The 22,892-nt window shown below is 25.0% G+C and overlaps 8 protein-coding genes across 10 annotated transcripts; 6 read left to right on the forward strand and 2 right to left on the reverse strand.

The window, feature by feature from the left end:
* The first annotated feature begins 479 nt into the window (after positions 1-479).
* Positions 480-2,213, forward strand: LOC122855476 (polymerase delta-interacting protein 2). The gene is made up of 5 exons (XM_044156859.1): positions 480-690; positions 816-1,074; positions 1,160-1,501; positions 1,566-1,771; positions 1,843-2,213. Exons 1-5 carry the CDS (start codon positions 593-595, stop codon positions 1,955-1,957), a joined length of 1,020 nt encoding a protein of 339 aa, XP_044012794.1. The 5' UTR covers positions 480-592; the 3' UTR covers positions 1,958-2,213.
* A 144-nt stretch (positions 2,214-2,357) lies between these two features.
* LOC122855474 (bleomycin hydrolase) lies at positions 2,358-4,949 on the forward strand. Its single transcript, XM_044156856.1, has 4 exons — positions 2,358-2,686; positions 3,089-3,399; positions 3,589-4,422; positions 4,500-4,949. The coding sequence occupies exons 1-4, from the start codon at positions 2,674-2,676 to the stop codon at positions 4,713-4,715; spliced, it is 1,374 nt and encodes a 457-aa protein (XP_044012791.1). The 5' UTR covers positions 2,358-2,673; the 3' UTR covers positions 4,716-4,949.
* A 275-nt stretch (positions 4,950-5,224) lies between these two features.
* LOC122855477 lies at positions 5,225-6,214 on the reverse strand. The gene is made up of 3 exons (XM_044156860.1): positions 5,771-6,214; positions 5,595-5,709; positions 5,225-5,507 (listed from the first exon to the last, which is right to left on the reverse strand). The coding sequence occupies exons 1-3, from the start codon at positions 6,124-6,126 to the stop codon at positions 5,250-5,252; spliced, it is 729 nt and encodes a 242-aa protein (XP_044012795.1). The 5' UTR covers positions 6,127-6,214; the 3' UTR covers positions 5,225-5,249.
* Positions 6,215-6,535: 321 nt separating this feature from the next.
* On the forward strand, positions 6,536-9,584 carry LOC122855471 (dihydrolipoyllysine-residue acetyltransferase component 1 of pyruvate dehydrogenase complex, mitochondrial-like). The gene is made up of 10 exons (XM_044156852.1): positions 6,536-6,753; positions 7,069-7,426; positions 7,510-7,684; positions 7,760-7,965; positions 8,035-8,186; positions 8,260-8,420; positions 8,505-8,681; positions 8,748-8,932; positions 9,012-9,112; positions 9,198-9,584. The coding sequence occupies exons 1-10, from the start codon at positions 6,627-6,629 to the stop codon at positions 9,368-9,370; spliced, it is 1,815 nt and encodes a 604-aa protein (XP_044012787.1). The 5' UTR covers positions 6,536-6,626; the 3' UTR covers positions 9,371-9,584.
* Positions 9,585-10,172: 588 nt separating this feature from the next.
* LOC122855473 (serine/threonine-protein kinase PAK 2) lies at positions 10,173-12,992 on the reverse strand. Its single transcript, XM_044156855.1, has 3 exons — positions 12,614-12,992; positions 11,012-12,530; positions 10,173-10,930 (listed from the first exon to the last, which is right to left on the reverse strand). Exons 2-3 carry the CDS (start codon positions 12,280-12,282, stop codon positions 10,567-10,569), a joined length of 1,635 nt encoding a protein of 544 aa, XP_044012790.1. The 5' UTR covers positions 12,283-12,530; positions 12,614-12,992; the 3' UTR covers positions 10,173-10,566.
* On the forward strand, positions 12,707-16,264 carry LOC122854019 (lipase 1-like). The gene is made up of 10 exons (XM_044154432.1): positions 12,707-12,722; positions 13,368-13,404; positions 14,071-14,152; positions 14,325-14,532; positions 15,006-15,120; positions 15,204-15,453; positions 15,519-15,674; positions 15,742-15,826; positions 15,894-16,036; positions 16,094-16,264. The coding sequence occupies exons 1-10, from the start codon at positions 12,707-12,709 to the stop codon at positions 16,244-16,246; spliced, it is 1,245 nt and encodes a 414-aa protein (XP_044010367.1). The 3' UTR covers positions 16,247-16,264.
* A 69-nt stretch (positions 16,265-16,333) lies between these two features.
* On the forward strand, positions 16,334-18,671 carry LOC122855472 (pre-mRNA-processing factor 17-like). Of its 2 annotated transcripts, none has more exons than XM_044156854.1 (3): positions 16,334-16,788; positions 16,978-17,146; positions 17,213-18,535. In XM_044156854.1, the coding sequence occupies exons 1-3, from the start codon at positions 16,585-16,587 to the stop codon at positions 18,484-18,486; spliced, it is 1,647 nt and encodes a 548-aa protein (XP_044012789.1). In that variant the 5' UTR covers positions 16,334-16,584; the 3' UTR covers positions 18,487-18,535. The 2 variants fall into 2 exon arrangements, with proteins under 2 accessions (XP_044012789.1, XP_044012788.1); XM_044156853.1 differs by having other exon boundaries at positions 16,347-16,788; positions 16,978-17,152; positions 17,213-18,671.
* A 449-nt stretch (positions 18,672-19,120) lies between these two features.
* Positions 19,121-22,613, forward strand: LOC122855479 (major facilitator superfamily domain-containing protein 8-like). 2 transcript variants are annotated; one of them, XM_044156862.1, is made up of 9 exons: positions 19,121-19,399; positions 20,058-20,444; positions 20,540-20,690; positions 20,762-21,008; positions 21,081-21,169; positions 21,242-21,461; positions 21,533-21,632; positions 21,704-21,838; positions 21,899-22,613. In XM_044156862.1, the coding sequence occupies exons 2-9, from the start codon at positions 20,413-20,415 to the stop codon at positions 22,488-22,490; spliced, it is 1,566 nt and encodes a 521-aa protein (XP_044012797.1). In that variant the 5' UTR covers positions 19,121-19,399; positions 20,058-20,412; the 3' UTR covers positions 22,491-22,613. The 2 variants fall into 2 exon arrangements, with proteins under 2 accessions (XP_044012797.1, XP_044012798.1); XM_044156863.1 differs by having other exon boundaries at positions 19,126-19,317.
* The last annotated feature ends 279 nt before the right edge of the window (positions 22,614-22,892 follow it).

Here is a 22,892-nt window from a genome sequence, read left to right on the forward strand (position 1 = left end):
AGATTTCCATTATGCAAGATTGTTTATTAACTAGTAATTAACTGTTAATTACAAAATCTACGTAGCTATTTTTGATAATAAACGGTCATATAAAACTCAATCAAGAACCAATCAAGAACTGACATTTGACATTTACTTTGTTGACTTTTTTTAAAACTTCCGATTGTCTCAAAAAAATAATATTTGTATCTAGCTGTAAATTAAACAAACATGTTAGGTATCATATTATTTTTTTTTTTTAAGACGACAAATTTAATAAATAATTACATAAATATTTACTGATATTTACATGAAAATTACTCCGGCAAATAACACTAATTTTTACTAATTTTTAACTTTCTTTTAACAAAAGAACTTCATGAACTTAATGAATGATCTAATTTAATTTCAAATATTCATAAACTAGACTTAGCTTTAACAAGTACATAATATTATTACAAATTGATCATGATCCTTTATTTTGCCTAATTTGAAAATAACAATTAAAAAAAAAAAACATTGTACCGGCGCGCGCATGCTCTTGTGTATTTACGCATTTCTTTCATGCATTAATTTTCATAATAAATATATTAAATGTTATTAAATTAAAAAAATGGATTTAATAAGAATAATGCTACGTCAAAAATTAAACAAACCATTGCTAGATGTGACAACGAAATTATTAACAATACAAACATCAAAATATGTCAGGTAAAACAACCATATTAAATTATGTTACGTAAATTAAAATCAAGTTAACCCTTAAATAAATTGTCACTCTATCCTTATTAACAACCAAACAAATAAACAAATAAATAACAATATTAATTTTATAGATTGGCTGAAGTTGGTAAATTAGAAACACCAAAACTTCAAGGAAAATATGAAACTGGACAATTTATTTTACATCGTGTATTTGGTTATCGTGGTGTTATATTATTTCCATGGTTAGCAAGAGTTTATGACAGAGATTTACCAAATAAAAAAGACATAAATGAAGTGGTTAATAATAATAATAATGTTGCAAAAGAAGTTAAAGGACGTACACATACATTTTATCAGGTTTTAATTGATCAACGAGATTGTCCATTTATTGTAAGTTAAATAAATAACATTAATTAATTATCAATTTTAATGTAAGTTATAAATTATAAATTATAAATAAATTATAAATTTACAGAGAGCACAAACAGAAGCTGTAACATTTTTAGGCAACAATGAAAGTAGCAGAAGTCTATATGCAATACCAGGTCTTGATTATGTTGCACATGAAGATATACTTCCTTATTCAACAAATGACAAATCAGCATTACAACATGAATTATTTGATAAATTTTTATCATTCAATCCAAATCATGAGCCACCTTTTATGGCCCAAGAGACACTCAGACAGTGGCAACAAAAAAATCATCCATGGCTAGAATTATCTGATGTTCATAAAGAAACAACTGAACAAGTTCGTGTTACAGTCATACCATTTTACATGGGATGTAGAGAAACACAAACAACATCAGTCTACTGGGTAATTATTAAACTTTGTCATTCATTTATTCATCGGATATTAATTTAATTTAATAATTTTACAGTGGCGTTATTGTATCAGACTGGAAAACATGGGTGACTTGAGTGTTCAGCTACGTGAAAGACACTGGAGAATTTTTAGTTTATCTGGTACACTTGAAACTGTCAGAGGACGTGGTGTTGTTGGACAAGAACCAGTTTTATCAAAAACATTACCAGCTTTTCAATATAGTAGTCATGTCAGTCTTCAAGCACCAAGTGGACATATGTGGTAAATTTTAATTGACAATATATTTTACTATTAATCATTAATTTATAATTTTGTTGTTAAATAATTATCAGGGGAACATTCAGGATGGAACGTGAAGATGGATATACATTTGACTGTCGAATACCACCATTTTCACTTGAATCAAAAGTTGAAGAAGAGACAACAACACCAAATTCAGATGCATAAAATATTAATTTTTTAAAAATATCCCAAGTCAAAATATTAATTTTACAAGAAAAACTAATAATACACCAAATGAAATAATAAAACATCATATGGTAAAAATGATAAAAATAAAATAAAATAACGTTATAAAAAAAAAAAAAAAAAGTTGTAAATATAGAAATATTTATTATAAAAATTAAATTTTAAAAATTTATTGTATTAAAAAAAAAATAATAATAATTACATTTAAATATAATTTTTTGTTTTTATTTGCAAATTTATTTATGTTATTTATTTAAATATTTTTTTCTGTTGCTTTTTATTTCTTTGTTGTATTTAATTTTCCCAATTCATTTTCGGCGCATTTTTTTTTTTTTTAATAATAGAAACTAGCCTTGATTTTTCAACTGCACTCTTATAGTCGTATGCACTTTGTGTGCATCATCTTTGTGCATCAATATATATTTTTTATATAAATTCATACACACACATATACACTATGGATTCAATATTTAATACCCACGCTCACGCGCTTCTATAGAGCTCTTGATCAGCAACATCTCTGTGCGGTTCATTGCTCCCAATTTATTTAGTCTTTCTTATGATAAATAACAGTTAAAACAAGTCATTAAAATACCTGATACTTGTGCAGTTATCTATTTTAAATAACTGTATTCAATCTAATAGAAATTTTTAATTTAGTTTTCTATAAAACCACGAATAGTAAAACATTTAAAATGGAAAATTTTGGTGAGTTGTTAATTAAATATATATTCAATAATTTGTTTATTTATTGATTACTCAATTATTTAATTTTTAAATATAAAAAAAGCTTGTTAAAAAATTAATTTAATTTATAAAAAAAAATTTAAAAATAATGGATCATTGTTTGGAGATTTTTATGTATGCATTTTTTTTTTTTTTTAAATATACTATCTCAGATGTATAAACGTCACCAAGCAGCTCCAATAACGCCAAATCATTAGCCACGTATTTTATTTGTTTATTTTTAATCTCAAGCTTTATGATTATATCTCGAGTATAATTTTTTTTCTTCTCTTTGTTACTCGATAAGTTAAATAAAAAAAAAATGCAAAAACAATGTTTATTTATATTTATTATTTAAATTATTTTTCTATTGTATTTTTGTAGCTAGTGAACTTTCAACTGGAGTATTGGATGAATTTCGTGATGATTTTTATAACAATGAACGCAATGTTCAAGCACAAAATGTTTGTGTCCGAAGTGATCCACTTGAGAGTTGTTTATCAAGAAAAGTTTTGGAGCACACAAATCATATTTTTCAGCATAAAGTTGCTGAAATAAAACCAATGACAAATCAAAAAAGTTCTGGTAGATGTTGGTTGTTTGCAGCATTGAATGTTATACGTATACCATTTGCAAAACATCATAACATTGAAGAATTTGAATTTAGCCAATCATATCTTTTCTTTTGGGACAAGGTAACAATGATTTTTTAAAATAATAATCAACTCCCTAGTTGGTGGAAATTTTTCTCCGACTTTTTCCAACTTTCTCCACTTTTTCTCCGACTTTTTCTAGCTTTCTCCACTTTTCTCCGACTTTTTCCAGCTTTCTCCAATTTTTCTCCGACTATATATTTGATACATTTTTTATTATATGATTGATAGATTGAACGAAGCAATTACTTTTTGAATAACATTGTCAAGACTGCTCAACGTGGTGATAAAGTTGAAGATCGTCTCTTAGGATTTTTACTCAATGATCCAATCCCTGATGGTGGACAATGGGACATGATTGTTAATTTAATTAATCGCTATGGTGTTGTACCAAAGAGCTCATTCCCTGAAACATGGACAACTGAATCAACAACAAGAATGAATTCACTTTTATCCAGTAAACTTCGTGAATTTGCAAAAGAACTAAGAACAATGATTGCAACTATAAATGGATTATCAAATGAAACAATTCAAAAAAAAATTGCTGAACAAATGAATGTTATATTTCGTATTGTTGGTATATGTCTTGGTATACCATCTAGAAAATTTATATGGGAATATTATGATAAATCAAAAGTATATCATTCAGTTGGTCCAGTATCTGGTCTTGAATTTTATACAAAATATGTCAAGCCATATTATAATTTTGATGATAAAGTATGTTTAGTTACTGATCCAAGAAGAACAAATCCATTTGGTCATGTTTATGAAGTTGAATTTTTGGGAAATGTTGTTGGTGGAAGGAGAACACTTTATAATAATCAACAAGCCGAATTATTGTTGAATGTAACTGGGGAAAGTATCAAAGCTGGTGAAGCTGTCTGGTTTGGTTGCGAGGTATCTAAAAGAAGCGCAACTAAATATGGAATTCATGATATCAGCTCAGTTGATCTTCAAGCATTTTTTGGGACTGATATACAGATGGGATTGGCCAAAGAAGATAGACTTATTTATGGTGATTCAGCAATGACACATGCCATGGTCTTTACTGGAGTTTCTTACAATGTAAATATATTTATTTATCATCATTTTATTAATTAATCCTTTTCATTAATGATTTTATCTCTGTAATTATTTTTCAGAGTGAAGGAAAAGTTGAAAAATTAAGAGTTGAAAACTCTTGGGGTGAGGATAGAGGAGATAAAGGATATCACGTATTGACAGCATACTGGTTTAAGGAATTTGGATTTGAAGTTGTTGTTGACAAAAAATTTGTACCAGCTGAAGTCATGGCTGTATTTCAACAAGAGCCAGTGCTATTACCAGCTTGGGATCCCATGGGCTGTCTTGCTTATTAATATTTTTTTTTTCCTCATATATCACACATAAAATAAAATTGAAGACTTTTTTTTTTATTTTCATTTCGATTTGATACCTTTTTAAATTGTTGTATGTGCAATTCAATTTTTAATTTTGTAGCATCAAATGTAATCATTTTTAAAAATTTATTCACATGTTGAAAACAACATTTAAAAAAAAAATAAAAAAATCATGAATTTTTACTATTAAATAAATACTAAAGTAAATAAATATTTCATGACTATTTTTTTTCGTCAGCTACATCCTCGGTGGAAATATTTCTCCGTTTTTTTTTCGCTTAGAAAATTTCTCCGTTCTACGTCTAGAATTTTCGGAGAAAATTCTCCACATTGGTCATTTGCATAAAAAATAAGATAAAAAAAAAAAAAAAAGTGAAAATAAAAATTCAAAAATTTTTATAAAAAAAAAAACAAGCAAATAAGTTTTTATTTTTTTACAAATTTATTTAATTTTAAACAAAAAAAATAAAATAACTTTTGGTGGCAGTTTTTAACAATATTAAACTATTAAAATTATTTATTATTTTTTCTTAATGAATAAGTGTATTGTAAAGTTGCCCAAATACCTTGACACATTTTTCCCAAATGTTTATCTTTTTCTTTAATTGAAAATTTATATATTTTCGGTATAATTTTACGTGGTAATTTAAAATGACCCTGTTGAATTAGACTGAGACAAGCATAAAGTTGACATCTTGATACTAAAAGTGGATTACCAAGACGAAGTGCTAATTTAAATTGATGAATTGATATTTTACCAGCAGTTTCAGCCTATAATAATATATCAAAATATTAATATTTATTTCATTTAATAATAATAACAATAATTGTTTATGCTATTAATAATAAACAACTCACATATATTTTATTATTAAAACCTTGAGATGAAAATGCACCACCAAGAGTTGATAACCATGACATTGCATAATCAATTTCTCTCTGTTCCAAAGCTAGTATTGTTATTCTTTCATTCCTAAAATAATTTTTAAAATAATTGAACAATTCAAGTATTTAAATAATTAATAATATATTACCATTTGTAATCCAGAAATTCTTTATCAACATATTTTTTTAGCTTCAATAATATGACTACTGTTTTGTTGTTGTTGTTTGATGGATCACTGGACACCAACTTGGCAAGATACTTGTGGGCTAATTGACGATAAACACATGATGATTTGAGCAAGCTAACATATCCACCAACAACATATGGACATAGTCCATGTTTATTAAATTTAATATTAACAATACTTTGTTGTATTTTTGTATTTAATGTATTTTTTTGTTGATTATCTTCATTGGAATTTATGTGATTTTTAATGGAGCCAGGAGTGACATCAAAGTCATCATAAATCACCTTACGATAATGGATAATTAAACGAATTTCCATTGTTTATTTTTATTGACAATTGTGTCAATTTAATTGTAAATTTAAAAAAATATATTTGGCTAGTTGTCAAAGAGACAATTAAATTGAAAAATTGAAGACAATTAAATTGGAAAATTAAAGACAATTGTTGTTGATATAAATATCTAAAATAAATAAATATTTAGTTAGTAAATTTACAAATTAAATAACAAATGTTTTAATAAATAATACACACTTACTTATTTATAAAAATATAAAAGTATTTTTTATTTTTCAATTGTTGTTAATGATATTTTAACTAAAGTATTTATTCCAACTCCATTTTAATGATCACCTGGACGATTAAAAGCACATGGATAATATTTATTTATTTATTTATTATCCCCACTAGTCAATCTCAATGTTTTTTTTTTTTAACATGATGTAAAAAAGAAAATGAGTACGAGAATCGTACGATCTCCAGTGACATTGACTCAGTCAGCTGTGTGTGTGGTGAATAGTGGATTTAATAAATTTTGACAATGGCGCAAATGATGAGATGTAAATTTGGATTATTTTCACTTAAATATATAAACAATCCACTGTCACGAATTATTAAATATGATAAATATCAACGTTCATGTTTTCATACAAGTTGGTTATTAAATGGTAAGTCTGTCAGTCATTATTTATTTATAAAATGAATGATAAAAATTATTTAAAGGTTAGAATGACATCTTTATAATATTTTAAAATTAATATTACTCAAAATTTGTTGTTATATTTAATTAAATTTATTTTTAATAAAACTTATTTTCAATTATTTTCTATTGTTATTAAAAAATAATCAACATAAATGGTATTTATTTAAAAGTCATTGCAATAAATATCAGTAATTTTATTGTTATGCAACTAACTTATCAACAAGCTGATAAATTAATTAAAAAAGTTGATTAAATTTATTTTTAAAATTTAAATTTCTAGTCAAAGGAAAAGAGATATTTATGCCATCCTTGTCTCCAACAATGGAGACTGGAACAATTGTCAAATGGATGAAAAAAGAGGGTGAAACAATTCAGCCTGGTGATGCTCTAGCTGATATACAAACTGATAAAGCTGTTATGACATTTGAAATGGATGATGAAGCAGTGCTTGCTAAGATTTTAATTCCCGAAGGATCAAAAGATATTAAAGTTGGAGAATTAATTGCACTTATTGTTGAACCAGATGAAGATTGGAAAACTGTTGAATTACCATCATCATCTCCATCAGCTTCAGCACCATCAACACCAGCATCAAGTGCTGCAAGTCCTGTAGAAGCTGCTGAACCACCAGCTGGACAGTACGGTATCTTTTTAATTCATTTGATTTATCAAATAAGAATAACATTTTAATATTTATTTAAAATTTAATTTAATTTTTTAGAATCAATGTTGCAATGCCAGCTTTATCACCAACAATGGCTAGTGGAACAATTGTCAAATGGAACAAAAAAATTGGTGATACAATTGAACCTGGTGATTCACTTGCTGACATTCAAACTGACAAAGCTGTTATGACATTTGAAATGGATGAGGATGCAATATTAGCTAAAATACTTGTGAGTATTATTTTGATTTTATAATTTACTATTGTTTGAAATTATTTATTAATATTTTATATGATAAAATGCAAGGTTGAAGAAGGATCTGAAGTAACTGTAGGCCAAATAATTGCAATAACTGTTGAAAAAGGAATGGATATTGCATCAATTGTCATGCCATCGTTATCTAGTCCAGCTGCATCAGCACAAATTGATACTCCTGTATCATCACCTACATCTGCTACAAAAACATCAACACCAGCTGCATCAAGTGCATCAACAGTACCTCCAAGTGGACAGTGAGTTTTTTTTTTATATTCATTTAACTGTCTAATTAATTTTACATATTTTAATGTAAATTTTTTTAGAATTTATGGTTTAGCTGTTAAAAGATTGTTGGAAGAATATGGTCTTAGTTCAGGATCCATCAAGGGTACAGGACGACCAAATCGTCTTCTCAAGAGTGACGTTCTCGAGCATATTCAATCAAAAAATATCCAAAAAGTTCCACCACAAATAGGTTTTTTAATTTATTAATGTTTATTCTTTTTTTATTTTTATATTTGTTTTAAAATTTAAAACATTTTTCATAGCATCAACTACTACTGCTGCTGCTCCAACCAGTGTGCCATCAACTCCTTCAGCAACATCAGGTCTACGAAGAGGAGCACCAAAATCTGGTCCTTCAACTTATAAAGACATTGAAGTTTCAAATATACGAGCAGTCATTGCAAAACGTTTAGGTGAATCAAAGGTACAAAAATATTTCTATCTGTTTAATTTATAAATTTATCAATGAAAAGGAAAAGCAATAATTAAATTTTTTATTAATTTTTAGAGAGGTATTCCACATTCATACGCAACAGTAGATATTAAATTGGATGCACTCAATGAAATTCGTGAACAATTTAAAGCAGACAATATTAAATTATCAGTTAATGATTTTATAACAAAAGCAGTTGCACATGCATTACTTCAATGCCCAGATGTTAATTCACTTTACAAGGATGGTCAAGTATGTCAATAATTAATTGAATTAAATTTTTACGTAATTGATTATATTATTTTTTATATTATAAAGGTAGTTAGAATGCAAAATGTTGATGTATCAGTTGCTGTTTCAACTCCATCTGGATTAATTACACCAATTGTTTTTGATGCATTATCAAAAAGTTTATCTGATATATCAAATGACATTAAAACTCTTGCTGGAAAAGCAAGAACAGGTGGTTTAAAACCAAATGAATTTCAAGGAGGAACTTTTACGTAATAAAAATTTACAGATAATAATATTTTAAATTAAATGTTTTAAATTTTAATTAATGTTTAATAATATTATTTTTAGAATTTCAAATTTGGGAATGTTTGGAATTAAGGAATTTTCAGCAATAATTAATCCACCACAAACTGCAATTCTTGCTGTTGGCACTGGTCGTGATGTTCTTGGTAAAATAAATAAACAAATATTGAAAAAAAAATTACTATCAATTTAAAAATTAATTATTAATATAATAATTAATAATTTTTACAGATACAACGTTTAAAAAATCATCTGTTATGAGTGCAACATTGTCATATGACAGACGAGCAATTGATGAAGATCAAGCAGCAGACTTTTTGTCTGTATTAAGATCAATCTTAGAAGATCCAACAATTCTTACAATTAGCAGGGGACAACAAGCCCTACGACACAGACGAAATTAATTTAATTAAAATCATGCATGAATTAAATAAAATTAAACATGAATAAAATGTATAAATAATTATAATAATAACTACCACAAATTTGAGATTCAAGATATTGTTTTAATAGAAAAAGAAAATAAGAAAATTTATTTTAAAACATCAATTCAACGATGTGTAAATTAAATTGATGAAAATATAGTTCAATTTTCAATAAAAAAAATTAAATCATTAATTATTTTGTTGAATTTATTTATCAGTATTGACGTTTTTTATTTTATTTTTTTTTTCATTCAACAGATGTCTTGTTTTATTTAATTAATTTTTCAGCGAAACAGTTTGCTGATAAGATATTTATTTTTTTAATCCCTAATACTCGAATTTCATAATCACTAAGTATAAAAAAATATTTGCTCAATGGAAAAAAAAAAAAAACAAGCAAAATTAGTTTTTTTTAAAAACAAGTTATTATTTCTAAGAAAAAAAATTTCTAGCAATTTTAAGGATAAAGAAATAACAATGATATTAGTATGGACATTCAATCAAATTATTTTTTATTGTATAAAGTTAATATTCGTTGAGCAATAATACAGCAATGCTCTAGGCACAATTGTTGAAAAAAAAAAAAAAAAAAAGTTGTCAAAAATATCTTAATAATAATATAAAAGTAAATTTTTACAAAATATTTTATCTCATGTAAAAATTGACAAATTAATTGTATGTTATATTTTTTCATCTTGCCAGAAAATTTAAAAAAAAAAAAATATTTATTGTTCCATTAATATTATTTTGTTTATCTCTTTGAGATTATTAATATTTGGTCCTCAAAAATCACAATTAATACTTAAATACATCAAGAAAAAAAAAATAGAGAAAAGAAAATTGATAAATACAAGTCTCAATTGATAATACATCTAATAAAAAAATAATAACGAAATAAAATAATTTAAAAGAGATAAAAAAAAAAAGATTTTCTTTTTTGTTTTTTTTTTTAATGCACTTTTTTTTTGTCGTCAAAACTTTTAGCATTAATTGTCACATGTTGATTAACTTTAAGGCCAATTGTCTCATAACATCTTGCCAAGTACTGAGTTAACAATGACGTTAATTATTCGTTAACAAGGAAAAAAAAAAAGTCATCACAACACAGTATGAAAAAAAAAAGAAAAAAAAAACAACAGCAACAACAATACATACAGACTTTGTTATTAATTATATTATTCAAAGTCCTTGCGAAGTATTTGTTGTGCAGCACGTATAAGAGGTGTCAATGATGATAAATCAGCACAATTATCTAAAAATTGATGTTTCAAGAGTTCATCAGCTGATGCTCTATCGTCAACTTCAACAGCAAGACAACGTTCTAAAAAATTTTGTAATGTTCTACTTAGTTCATCCCATTTTGGTATTGATGGTTTACCTCTTGATGCTATTAAATATAAGGCACGTAATGGTGTTTCTTTTAAATATGGTGGTTCACCCTCAATCATTTCAATGGCCATTATACCAAGTGACCATATATCAACTTTTTTACCATATTGTTTTCTCGTAACAACTTCTGGTGCCATCCAATAAGGTGTTCTATTAATTTAAACAAACAAATACACAATTAATAATAAATAAATAAATAAATAAATAAATGATTTATCATGTTAAACTTACCCAACCATTGTTTGTCTTTTTTCATCACCATCAATATTTGCACAAAAACCAAAATCTGTAACTTTAACTGTACCATCCATACCAAGTAGTACATTATCTGATTTAATATCACGATGTATAATACCTTTTGAATGCAAAAAACTAATTGCTTTTAATACTTCACGACATACAGCTGCAATTTGTATTTCTTTCATAACTGTTTCAGTAACAACATCTGTTAATGGACCACCTTGTAATAATTCCATAACAACCCATAAATGTTCATTAACAATATATGCATCAAGAAAATTAACTAAATTTGGATGTTGAAATTCTTTTAATACTTTTATTTCAGTTAATATTAATTCTTTTTTTGGTTGTTTATCAAGATCAATATCTTTAATAGCAACTTTATTATAATATATTAAATCATTTGCAATAAATACAGTACCAGATGCACCAGCACCAACTTCTTTTGTTTTTTCAAAACGTATATTTGGATCATCTGTTTGACATATACTACGTAATTCATCATAAACTTCTTTATCAGTCATACGATTTAATGATGAATCAGTTTTTCTACGTAAAATTGGACTCTCATCATAATTTTGATCATTTTTAATAACATCATAATCATCATAATCATTTCTAAATACATTTAATTCTTCTAATATTTCAGTTAGAGTTTTTTCATCTCTATCATCATTATCTTTATTATTATTTGATTTAATAATTGTTTTTCTTGGTGTTGGTTTTGGTGGTTTTAATATTGGTTTTAATGGTTTTGTATTTTGTTTTATTGGTGGTGGTGTTTTTGTTGTTGTTGTTGTTGGTGTTGCTTTACCAATTTTTGGTGGTAATTTTGGTATTTTTTGACTATCTGTTGAACTACCAGATGTTGATATATCAGAATCATCAGATTGATATTTTTTTTTCTTAGCTAATATTTTATCAATTTCTTGTGATTCTTCAATTATTAAATCTTCAGTTACAAATGGCTTGAATACTTCTTCTTGTGGCTTTTTTTTAATTGAATAATTATAAAATTTTATGGCTTGTAATGCTGCTGCTGGATGTGAATCTTGTTCTGATTTTGATATTTGAGTATTTAATAAACGTATCCAAGGATCTGGTAGACCCTCAAGTTGTCCTGTTTCAGCATTTTTACTAACATGAAATTCATGTGATACATTTGTTGGTAAACCAATTTCACCAACTGACAATTCATTACTACCTGATGATGATGTTGATGATTTTTTTTTTGAAAAAAATTTTGATATATTTAAACTCATGTTTTTTTTTTTTAAATAATTAAAATTATTATTAAATAATTATTAAATGGCAAGTTGATATATTATTTTCAAATTTTACTTTTTTTTTCTTTTCACTTTCAAGATTGAGACACACTCATGTTATTAATCACACCCATATTTTTTTATTTCAATCAGTTTAACCAACTACGATTTACGTCAACAAAACAATTCTTATCTTCATAATTCAATAATTTTATTGATAATATATAAATATTCTTTATTTCTTTCTGTAAAACACAAAATACATTATAAATTACATTTAATTATTAAACACTAAAATAATAAAAATAAATAAAATACTAATACATACAGAAGAAAAAAAATTATACACTTTTCACGCCCATGTGGAGGGAAACGAAAAAAAAAATAGAAAAAAAATATTCTCAAGTCATTGAAATTGAAAATGAGAGGAAAAAAGAGTAATATTACTTTGTAATTGGTTTTTATGTGTTATCTTGGCTTTTGTTGCTCCGTGGCAGTTGACTCATTCACGATAATAATAATAATAATCAATATAAATTTATAATAAATTAATAATAATATTTAGTCTATAATAATTGACCATTGTTGTATTTAAATTTATCCAAATTGAAATTAATTGAAAAATAAATACTTGCAAATTATTCAAGGTGTAACTACATGACTAACTCACTTACTCAGTACATGTACACACGTCACACACACACACATATACACACATGTACATAATACATATATATATTTATTTAATTGATAATAATAATGATAATATATCAATTATCAAAGTGTCTTTTAAGTCTGACTCCAAAATGAAAGAGAATTTTGTTTTGAATTTTTCACTGTAGGTGGCATGAATTTAAAACAACAATAACAAAACATAAAAATAAAAACACATGTTAAAATTTATTTACATATTTTGACAAGTTTGATGATGGTGATGATGAATCCAAGTTTTTATTTATTAATTGAACTTTAGACTGGTTTTTATTGATCAAGGAAAACTAGAAATTATCATTAAAAAATCATGGAAATTACAAATTAAAATATTCATCAAGAATATTTGATATAGAATGTCACTTTTCAAGGAATTCAACAATTCATTATCATCAATATCATCAAGAGGTCAGTAAATATTCTCTCACACAATGTAGTAATGAGTGTTAATTGATAAATTATTTGAATATGCTAATAAATAAACACAAAATATTGTCATAAATAATCAATAATTAAAAAAAAAATTAAAGATTTATTCATAAAGTTTCTTGGTAATTATTGTCTATATATAAATCTCATGATTATATCTATAAAATCAATCAACACATTTTTTTTTTTGTTAAATAATCAGGTATATTGTTGGTAATAATAATTGTTTATTTGTTTTTTTTTCTTAAAAGACAAGCTAGTTAATTTTGAGTATTAAAAAAAATAAAATTAATATATTCTGTTGATGATAAACAAAAAAGACATTGACAGTAAACTTGAATATATCTTGAATTCAAGTGTAAACATTATTGACATTTTAAAAATATTAATAAGAAGGGGAAGTATAAATAAGAAAAAAATATATACTGAGTAGAGATGGAAGTGTATTATTATATATTTTAAAAATGAAGAAAAATATAAAATCAGTTTATATTGATACTTGATTAATAAAACATTTGGATCTATTAAAAATCATTCATCAATAATGATTTATACCTCTAAATTATTATTTATTATAATAATCATATTATTGTTACAAAAAAATTGTTTATCAATTGGTTTTTTAAGAGATTTATTTTTCCCCAGAGTGCCAGTTTTAAATCGTGTTAGAAGTTTCACTGAAACGAGATCATCTGGCAATAATTTTGATTCACCAATACTTGACATTGTAAGTAGATTAAATTTCAAAAAAAGTATTATCATTAATTAATTAAGTTTTTGCATTATTTAAATAATATCATTGTCATATTTTTTTAATGAATAAATTATGTTTTAATAACTTTAATAATACTTTGTATATTTGAGCAATTTTTTCATCAAGGATAACGTGTTTGATTCAGATCGGTCTTGTTGAAAAACATGGATATCCATGTCTGGAATATAATATTACAACAAAGGATGGTTATAAATTAAAACTTCACAGAATACCAGAAAGTCCATATGATGAAAAAAAATATAAAAATCATGAAAAACCGGTAGTTTTTCTTCAACATGGAATACTTGCATCATCTGATAGCTGGACACTTTTAGGACCGAATAAAGACCTTGGTAATATTATCAGATAACCTTGACTTATTATTATTATTAAACTCTATATTTTAACGTGAAAAAAAATGTCAAATAAATAATTCTATATTTCATTTTTTTTATCTTAAAATTATTTGTATAAAATTACAAAATTTTTATTCTTTTTAAATATTTCTAAAATGGGTGTGTGTGTCTGTGTCTATATTTTTTTTTTTTAGAATTAATTATATATATATTTGCATTACACAATTGACGAATACAAATATCCATTTATTTGTTTAAAAAAGTTTTTAAATTAAACACTCAAATAAAACCCTCAGGTCTGTTTAAAATATATTTTTTTTTTTCAACTGAAGGCCAACAGGATTTATGAGAATGAAATTTATCATATTGTTGTTAAATTTAGAGCTTAAAATTTATTAAATAAATAATGATAAGTAGTGACTAGTTGAAATTAATTATTATTTATTTATTTTCGTAATTTTTTGCAAAAGCATTTATACTAGCTGATGAAGGTTGGGACGTCTGGCTTGGAAATGTTCGAGGAAATACTTATGGAAGATCTCACGAGGAGTTATCACCAAAAAATAATGAATTTTGGAAGTTTAGGTAATATATAATTACCGTAAATGAATTAATTAATTTAAAAAATTATATAAATAATTATTTAATTGTAAAATAATGTATTTTAGTTTTCATGAAATGGCTGTTTATGATTTACCAGCAATGATTGATCATGCATTGGAAGTATCAGGTCAAAAAAATTTATTCTACATTGGTCATTCAATGGGTACAACAATGTCCTATATACTTTTATCAATGAGGCCAGAATACAATGATAAAATTAAATTTTCAATAAGTCTTGCACCAATTGCATTTTGGAATGTCATACCAAAATTTCCAGGCTCTGATGTTATTTTAAAAAATTATAAAAACATTAAGGTTTGTTTATTTTATGACATCATATACAATTGTAAATTAATAATTTATTAATTTTTTCATTCAAGATGTTTCTTGATAACAATGACATACATGAAGTACTGCAGTTGACATCAAGATCTGTTAAATTGGGAAGAAGTTTTTGTAGTGATGGAGTTGTTACACAGCCAATTTGTGCTGAAATGTTATTTGCAATTTCTGGAAGAAATGAACATTTTAACAGAGTAATTAAACAATTATAAAATGAAATATTTTATTGGCTAAGTATTTTATTTATTTTATTTTTTACAGACACTTTTGCCACTTTTGTTGTCATACTTTCCAGCTGGTGCATCAATGCAAACGTTCTATCATTTCGTCCAGAATATGAAACAAAGTATGTATTAAAAAAAAAACTATATCATCAATTTGTTTAAATTTATTTAAACTATTTTATTTTCAAGGGAAATTTCAACAATATGATTTTGGATTTGTGAATAATTACAAACTATATGGTCAAAAAAAACCACCAGTTTATGATTTAACAAAAATTAATACTCCATTTGCTTTGGTATATTCAGAGAATGATCCAATGGCAACAAAAGAGGTAAATTAAATACTCCATAATTAGTTTAAATTAAAAATAATGTTATTTTCTTTTTAGAACGTCATGATGCTGGCTAAAAATCTAAATAATGTTGTGGCTGTTGAACGAGTAGCATCAAAAGAATTTAATCATCTTGATTTTCTTTGGTCACTTGAAGGAAAAAAAGTATTATTTAGTAAAGTTGTTAATCTATTAGAAAATTATAGATAATTTAGTTTGAAAAAAAAAAGAAACAAAGCTATTTAAAATTGTATAAATAAAAATAAAATTGTTATGTTTATTGATTTTCATTTGAAGGACATTTTTAATTTTAAAATTTCCCTCGCTTTGACGCCATGTTTGAACAAAGCGCTATATTGCGCGTCAGAACCAGCTGTTGTATGTGTATACACAACAATCAACAATTTTAACAATCAACACAGTTAATATACGAAAAAAATAACAATTAAAAACATATTAAAAATATTTTAATAATTTGCATTAATTAATTATTGTTTATATATACAATATATAATTAATTTTTTAATTCATTATTAATAAAATTAATAATGTGGGCACTTAAAGCATACGAAAGTACTGATGATGAGAGTGATAACGACAATGAAACAAAAATTAATACTGATCACAATAATATTGCCGGAACAAGTAAAATTAAAATTGAAATAACATCAACAAATGAAACAGAATCAACTGATGAAACAGTTACATCATTGAGTCTCAATAATTTTTCAGTTACTCCAACAACATCAACAGTAAGTTTAACATTATTTCCCTCGCGTTTCTTTGACGCTTACATTTGCCAACACAATTTCTACAACGAAAACATATTTTGTATGTGTTAAAGAAATAGAAAAAAAAAATGTACACGTACAACATCTACATGTTCACAAACATGTATCGATATATTTTAAATGTTTTTAAAAATTTTTAAATTTATTTAGGATACAAATACAAATGATAATAATAATCAGAAAAATATTAAAATTGAAGATGATGATGATTTGGAAAATGACTTTGTATCTGAACAAAAAAATATTACAAAAATTATTATTTCTGGATACTCTGGTGAGTCGTCATCAACAAATGGAACAAATTCTGCAAATGAAAAAAGTAACAGTAAGTTTAAATATGAAATTATTAATGAAGGATATATTGTAATTGATGATTGATTTTTAGGTCGTGTTAAAAAACGTAAAAAAACAGAAACAGATGATGAATCTGATCATGAAAATGTTAATAATCATCGTATAAAAACAGAGCCAACAACTGAAGATGTTAATAATCATCATATAAAAACAGAGCCATTAACTGAAGATGAATTAATTATTGAAGTTGAAGAAGAAGAACAACAACAAAATCAACATGAAGAATCTTTTGTTAGAAAATTAAAACAACCAAAAATGGAAGATGACATAGCACCAATTGATGGTACAGCATTACACATTGCTGATCCAATTGATAATCAAGGACGTTCATTTCTTCATCCACCACTTAATATTGGTGTTAATATACCAATTGATTTACCAATTGAACATACATTTTTACCAAAAAGAACAATTCATACATGGGAAGGACATTTAAAAGGTGTATCACAAATACGTTTTTTTCCAAAAACAGCACATTTATTATTATCATGTGGTAATGATCATACTGTTAAACTATGGGAAGTATATAAAGAAAGACGTTGTATACGTACATATCGTAATAATGATATTGATAATGATATTAATTTTGATAATGATGGTACACATTTTTTATCTGGTGGTAATAGTCGTTATATTAGACTATGGGATACTGAAACTGGTGTTGTTATTAATCGTTTTACAAATGATAAAATACCATATTGTATTAAATTTAATCCAGATAAAGATAAACAAAATTTATTTTTATCTGGTAGTGAAGATTATAAAATAATATGTTGGGATATTAGATCTGGTGATATTGCACATGAATATAATAAACATACAAATGCTGTTAATACAATAACATTTTTTGATAATAATCAAAAATTTATAACAACATCAGAGGATAAAACATTACGTATATGGGAATGGGGTATACCAGTTGATATTAAATGTATTAATGATTCATCATTACCAGTTATTAAAGCTGTTGCATTATCAAAAAATAATAAACTACTTGCATGTCAATCAATGGAAAATAAAATATATTCATTTTGTTTAAAAAGATATAAAGTTAATCATAAAAAAACATTTACTGGTCATACTAATATTGGACATACATGTTCAATTGATTATTCACCAAATATGTATTATTTGGTGTCTGGTGATGCTGATGGTAAATGTCATATTTGGAATTCAAAAACAACACAAAATTTAAAAAGTTGGAAAGCACATGATGGTGTTTGTAATACTGTACTATGGAATCCACATGATCCATCAAAACTTGTTACAGCTGGTTCAGATTCACATATTAAATATTGGGAATAATTATTTTTTATTATTTTTATTATCAAAAAAAAAAATATATATATTTCGTTTTACAACTATCTAGTTTTATTCATTCATAATTTTTTTTTTTCTTTTCAATTGTAATTATAATTATGATAATTTAAATTTGTATGATATACAAAAAATATCAAAATATATATGGAATTATAAGCATTTTTAAAAAATTTATTATCTATTATTTATTTATAATTATTTTTAAAATTTATATGTGTATCAATATATAAACCACAGGTGATTGTGGTGAGAGGGGCAAAGTCCTTGCCACAGCTGTATGTCAAGAAAAAAGAGACAGGAGGAACAAAGAGGGACCGGTTAAACCAGACTTATTAAAATGCTTTTGAGTTGCAGCAATACACTGACACATGGACCTTCATTTTATTTAAAAAACAATCTTGTGTGTTGGTGTTGTTATTACACTCATTTTCATTGTGTGTCCATTGATACTTTATTTAAAATCAGCTGTACCAGTTTTTTTTATTTTTTTTATAATTTCTTATCTCATTTTATATTTTTTTTTTATTCATCCAATCAGCTTCAAGCAACTTGCATTTATTATTTATCTCGTTGAGATTTTTTTATTTTATTTTTTATTTATATCTTATTTTCTCTTTCTTTTAGAACTAACGGGATATTTTTTTTTTTTTCGTTTATCAATGATGATGATGGGTATGCAAGAAAGCATCAGTTTTGTTTTCAGTAGCATAGTGAATTTGTAAACTATGTGGCTGTTGTATATCAACAAATACGATAGTAATATGATTGTTTTAAAAAACTTGTGATTGGTGATATCAAGGCATTTATTGATGTCATGTAATTTAATTTTTTTCATTTTTTAAAATCAGTTTTATGTGAGAGTGTTGAGGGAAATCTAACAATAGTCTTTGTTGTCTTTGTAAATAATTTATATTTATTTATTTATAAATTATCAGTGTTGTTATTATTTTTTTTTTTCTTTTTGTTTATTCAGATGCTGTGTTTGCGTGTTTATAATTTGTAATAATAACAATAATTGAATATTTTTTAAATTGAGATTTGCGCGTGACATTATACTGTCTCATTTGAAATAGAAAAAAAAAAAAAATAAAGAAACACATTCACGTTCTCATTACGGTGACATGCCATCACACACAAATTGAAAGTCGCGGGAGTTAAAAAAATTTTTTTTTTTTTTTTTTTTTTTATTTTTTTATCAAATTTTTATTATCTATACTGTGATAAATACAAAGAATAAAATTTAGTTTCTGTTAAAAATTAATTGTAAAAAAAAAAAAAATATATTTTTCTAGTGATTTAAAATATTCAACTTTTGATTAGATAAAAAAAAATAATCATTTAGTCAGTTATTGAATTTCAAAGTGTCGAACAAAAAAAAAAAAAAATATATTATCTTGAAAAATAAAATAAAAATTTTACATTTATTTTTGAAAATATATAGTCTTTTTACGGTTGCCTTCAAGTGGAATTGAACATTTTTTTTATTTACTCATTTCATTGAAATTTTCATTGAAAGTAAAATTAAACATTTTTCATTTTTTTTTTTCATTGTTTAGATTATAAATTATCGAGTCAGCATCTTGACCCTGTGATATCATTTAAAATATATATTCTTTTTGTTTCATCTACATGGTAGATTTTAATTTCAATAATTTCTCAGTATCATTTGATTATTATGAAACATTATTCACTCATTACCAGCACGATATTTATAATTTTTTAAATAAAAATAAAAAACAAATCTAGTCAACCAGTTTGTGCGATAAAATTACACGCGATTGAATACTCAAATTATGCCATTTTTATCATTAACAATTATCTACAATAATCTTGAAATAAAAATTAAAAATTAATCATTATTTATAAATTAAATAACAACAAAACAAGGAAAATTTAAATTAAAAAAAAAACATGGATTTTATAAAGAAAAAATTATTTAAAAGGTAAATTAATTTTTAAAAATAATTATAAATTTTATCCTCACACATTATCTTTGTATTTATAAAAAAAATAAAAATATATATTTTTTATATTCAAGAGAGAATCAAGTGGCGATTGATGATGACCTAGAAACGTGGACTGAAAAATGTGAAAGAAAAAAAAGTATTCATATTATTCATTTTACAATGTTTTTAATGACACTTGGTTTTTCAATTGTATTAACTGGTGGTTGGCCTTACTTAAAAAAGGTATAAATAATAAAAATTAAATTAAATTATTATCCAATAATAATAATTATTAATTATTTAATATTTTTTAGTTGGATCATCAAGCTGATAAAAGATTTTGGAGCTATGTTGTTGCTGCAAATCCACTTGGTGCAATGTTATTTGCACCACTTATTGGCTGGTGGGGTAACATAAGAGGATCACCAACATTACCAATGATTGTAACACTATCATTATTTGTTATTTCATCAAGTTTTTATAGTTTACTTGATGTTTTACCAATTGATAATAAAAAATATTACATGATTGCCACGAGATTTTTTGTTGGAGTTAGTGCTGGTAAATAAATTAAATTATTTATTAAATTAAATATTGTTATTAAATGAAAAATTTATATTATTTAATTTTTAGCTAATATCGCTGTTGCAAGAGCTTATTTATCAGCTGCAACAAAATCATCTGAAAGAACACATGCTGTCTCAATGCTTGCACTTGCTCAGGTTTGTTTTATTGTTTCTTTTTCTCTTTAATCTCATTGTTTTCATAAAATTTATAATATTATTGTTCAACAGGTTATTGGCTTTGCAATTGGACCAGTTATACAATCACTTGTCACAGAACTTGGTGAAGAAGGATATAAATTTATGGGTATCAGTTTTAATATGTACACAACACCAGGATGGATCAATTCAATGATGGGAATATTTAATATTATATTATTTTTACCATGTTGTTTTAAACAACACAAAATTGCTGCACGTGAAGCTATGAAAGAACAAGGAAAAAGCACTGGTAAATTATTTTTTTTTTAAATAAGCAATTAATTATTAATTAATCAACAATATTATTTATATGTATTTTAGAAAAAGAAGCATGGAAAGAATTGAAACCAGATTCATGGGCTGCTGTTACACTAATTGGAGCTAATTTTGTATTAGTATTTAATTTTGTTCTTTTAGAAACGTAAGTCAAATTAATGAACAATATTTAATTGACTTATTGAGCTAATTATTAATTAATAATATTTTTTTTAGATTAGCAACATTGCTGACAATGGAACAGTTTGCTTGGTCAGCACAAGAATCAACAATGTACATGGGCTGGTTGATGGGAATTGGTGCATTTGTTGCATGTTTTATATTTCTTGGAATTGAGCCACTTTGTAAAATGTAAATTGATATATTAATTTATAAATGAATTGAAGAATAATATATTTTTTTTATTTCTAGATTTGCTGAAAGAAAAGTTATGTTATGGGGTGGTTTTTTCATGATGGTAATTGGTAGAGTATTATATATACCATGGGGAACAGAACCACCAAAAATAGCATATATAAATTTAACATTAATTTCAAATGATAATTATACTTTACCACCTGGTTGTCCAAGTACACAAGAATGGTGTTTTACAATACCACAAATGACAATATTACAATTTATAATTGGTTATGGTTTTACAACACTTGGTTATCCAATTGGTGTAACACTTGCACAAACAATATTTAGTAAAATACTTGGACCACGTCCACAAGGTGTTTGGATGGGAATGATGACTGGTGCTGGTTCAGCATCACGTGTTATGGGACCAATTATTGTTGAAACAATTTATACTAATTTTGGTACTTATTATACTTGGAATATTACTGGTGCAACACTTGTTGCTGCAATGATTGGTATTTTAATTGTTGATAAACGTTTAATACCAAAATTAAAAGATACTAAAATTAATAGTGATAATAATAATCATTGTGTTTTAATATTTAATGAAAAAAATATTGAAATGCAACCGTTAAATCAAAAAATAACAAATGAGATTAATTAAATTTAAAAAATAAAATAATTGTTTTTACTTAATTTTTAATAATAAAAAAATATACCTACAATGTTAAAAATTTTAAAAATAAATTATTTTACATGTTAAATAAATATTAATTTGATAGTAAAAGATTTAAACAATTTTTTTTTAAATGATTTATTTCCGGATGTTGTTATGAACGAACGATGCGTATATCGATATTTGTTTTTTTTTTTTTTTATTTTTTTTTTTATATACCGGAGAAAACAGTAGATTTTTTAGAAAAAAAAAAAAATAAAAATCATGTTTTTATTTTTTATTGAGAGGCAGCTAAGCGAGACGTAGATATCATCATCCGCTATTGCAAGATATATAAATTTTTTTTTTCAAAATTTATGATTTATTTAAATAAAATTTATTCATATTATT

This window comes from Aphidius gifuensis, linkage group LG4 (assembly GCF_014905175.1).
Source record: "Aphidius gifuensis isolate YNYX2018 linkage group LG4, ASM1490517v1, whole genome shotgun sequence".
In the NCBI taxonomy this organism is placed as follows: Eukaryota; Metazoa; Arthropoda; class Insecta; order Hymenoptera; family Braconidae; genus Aphidius; species Aphidius gifuensis.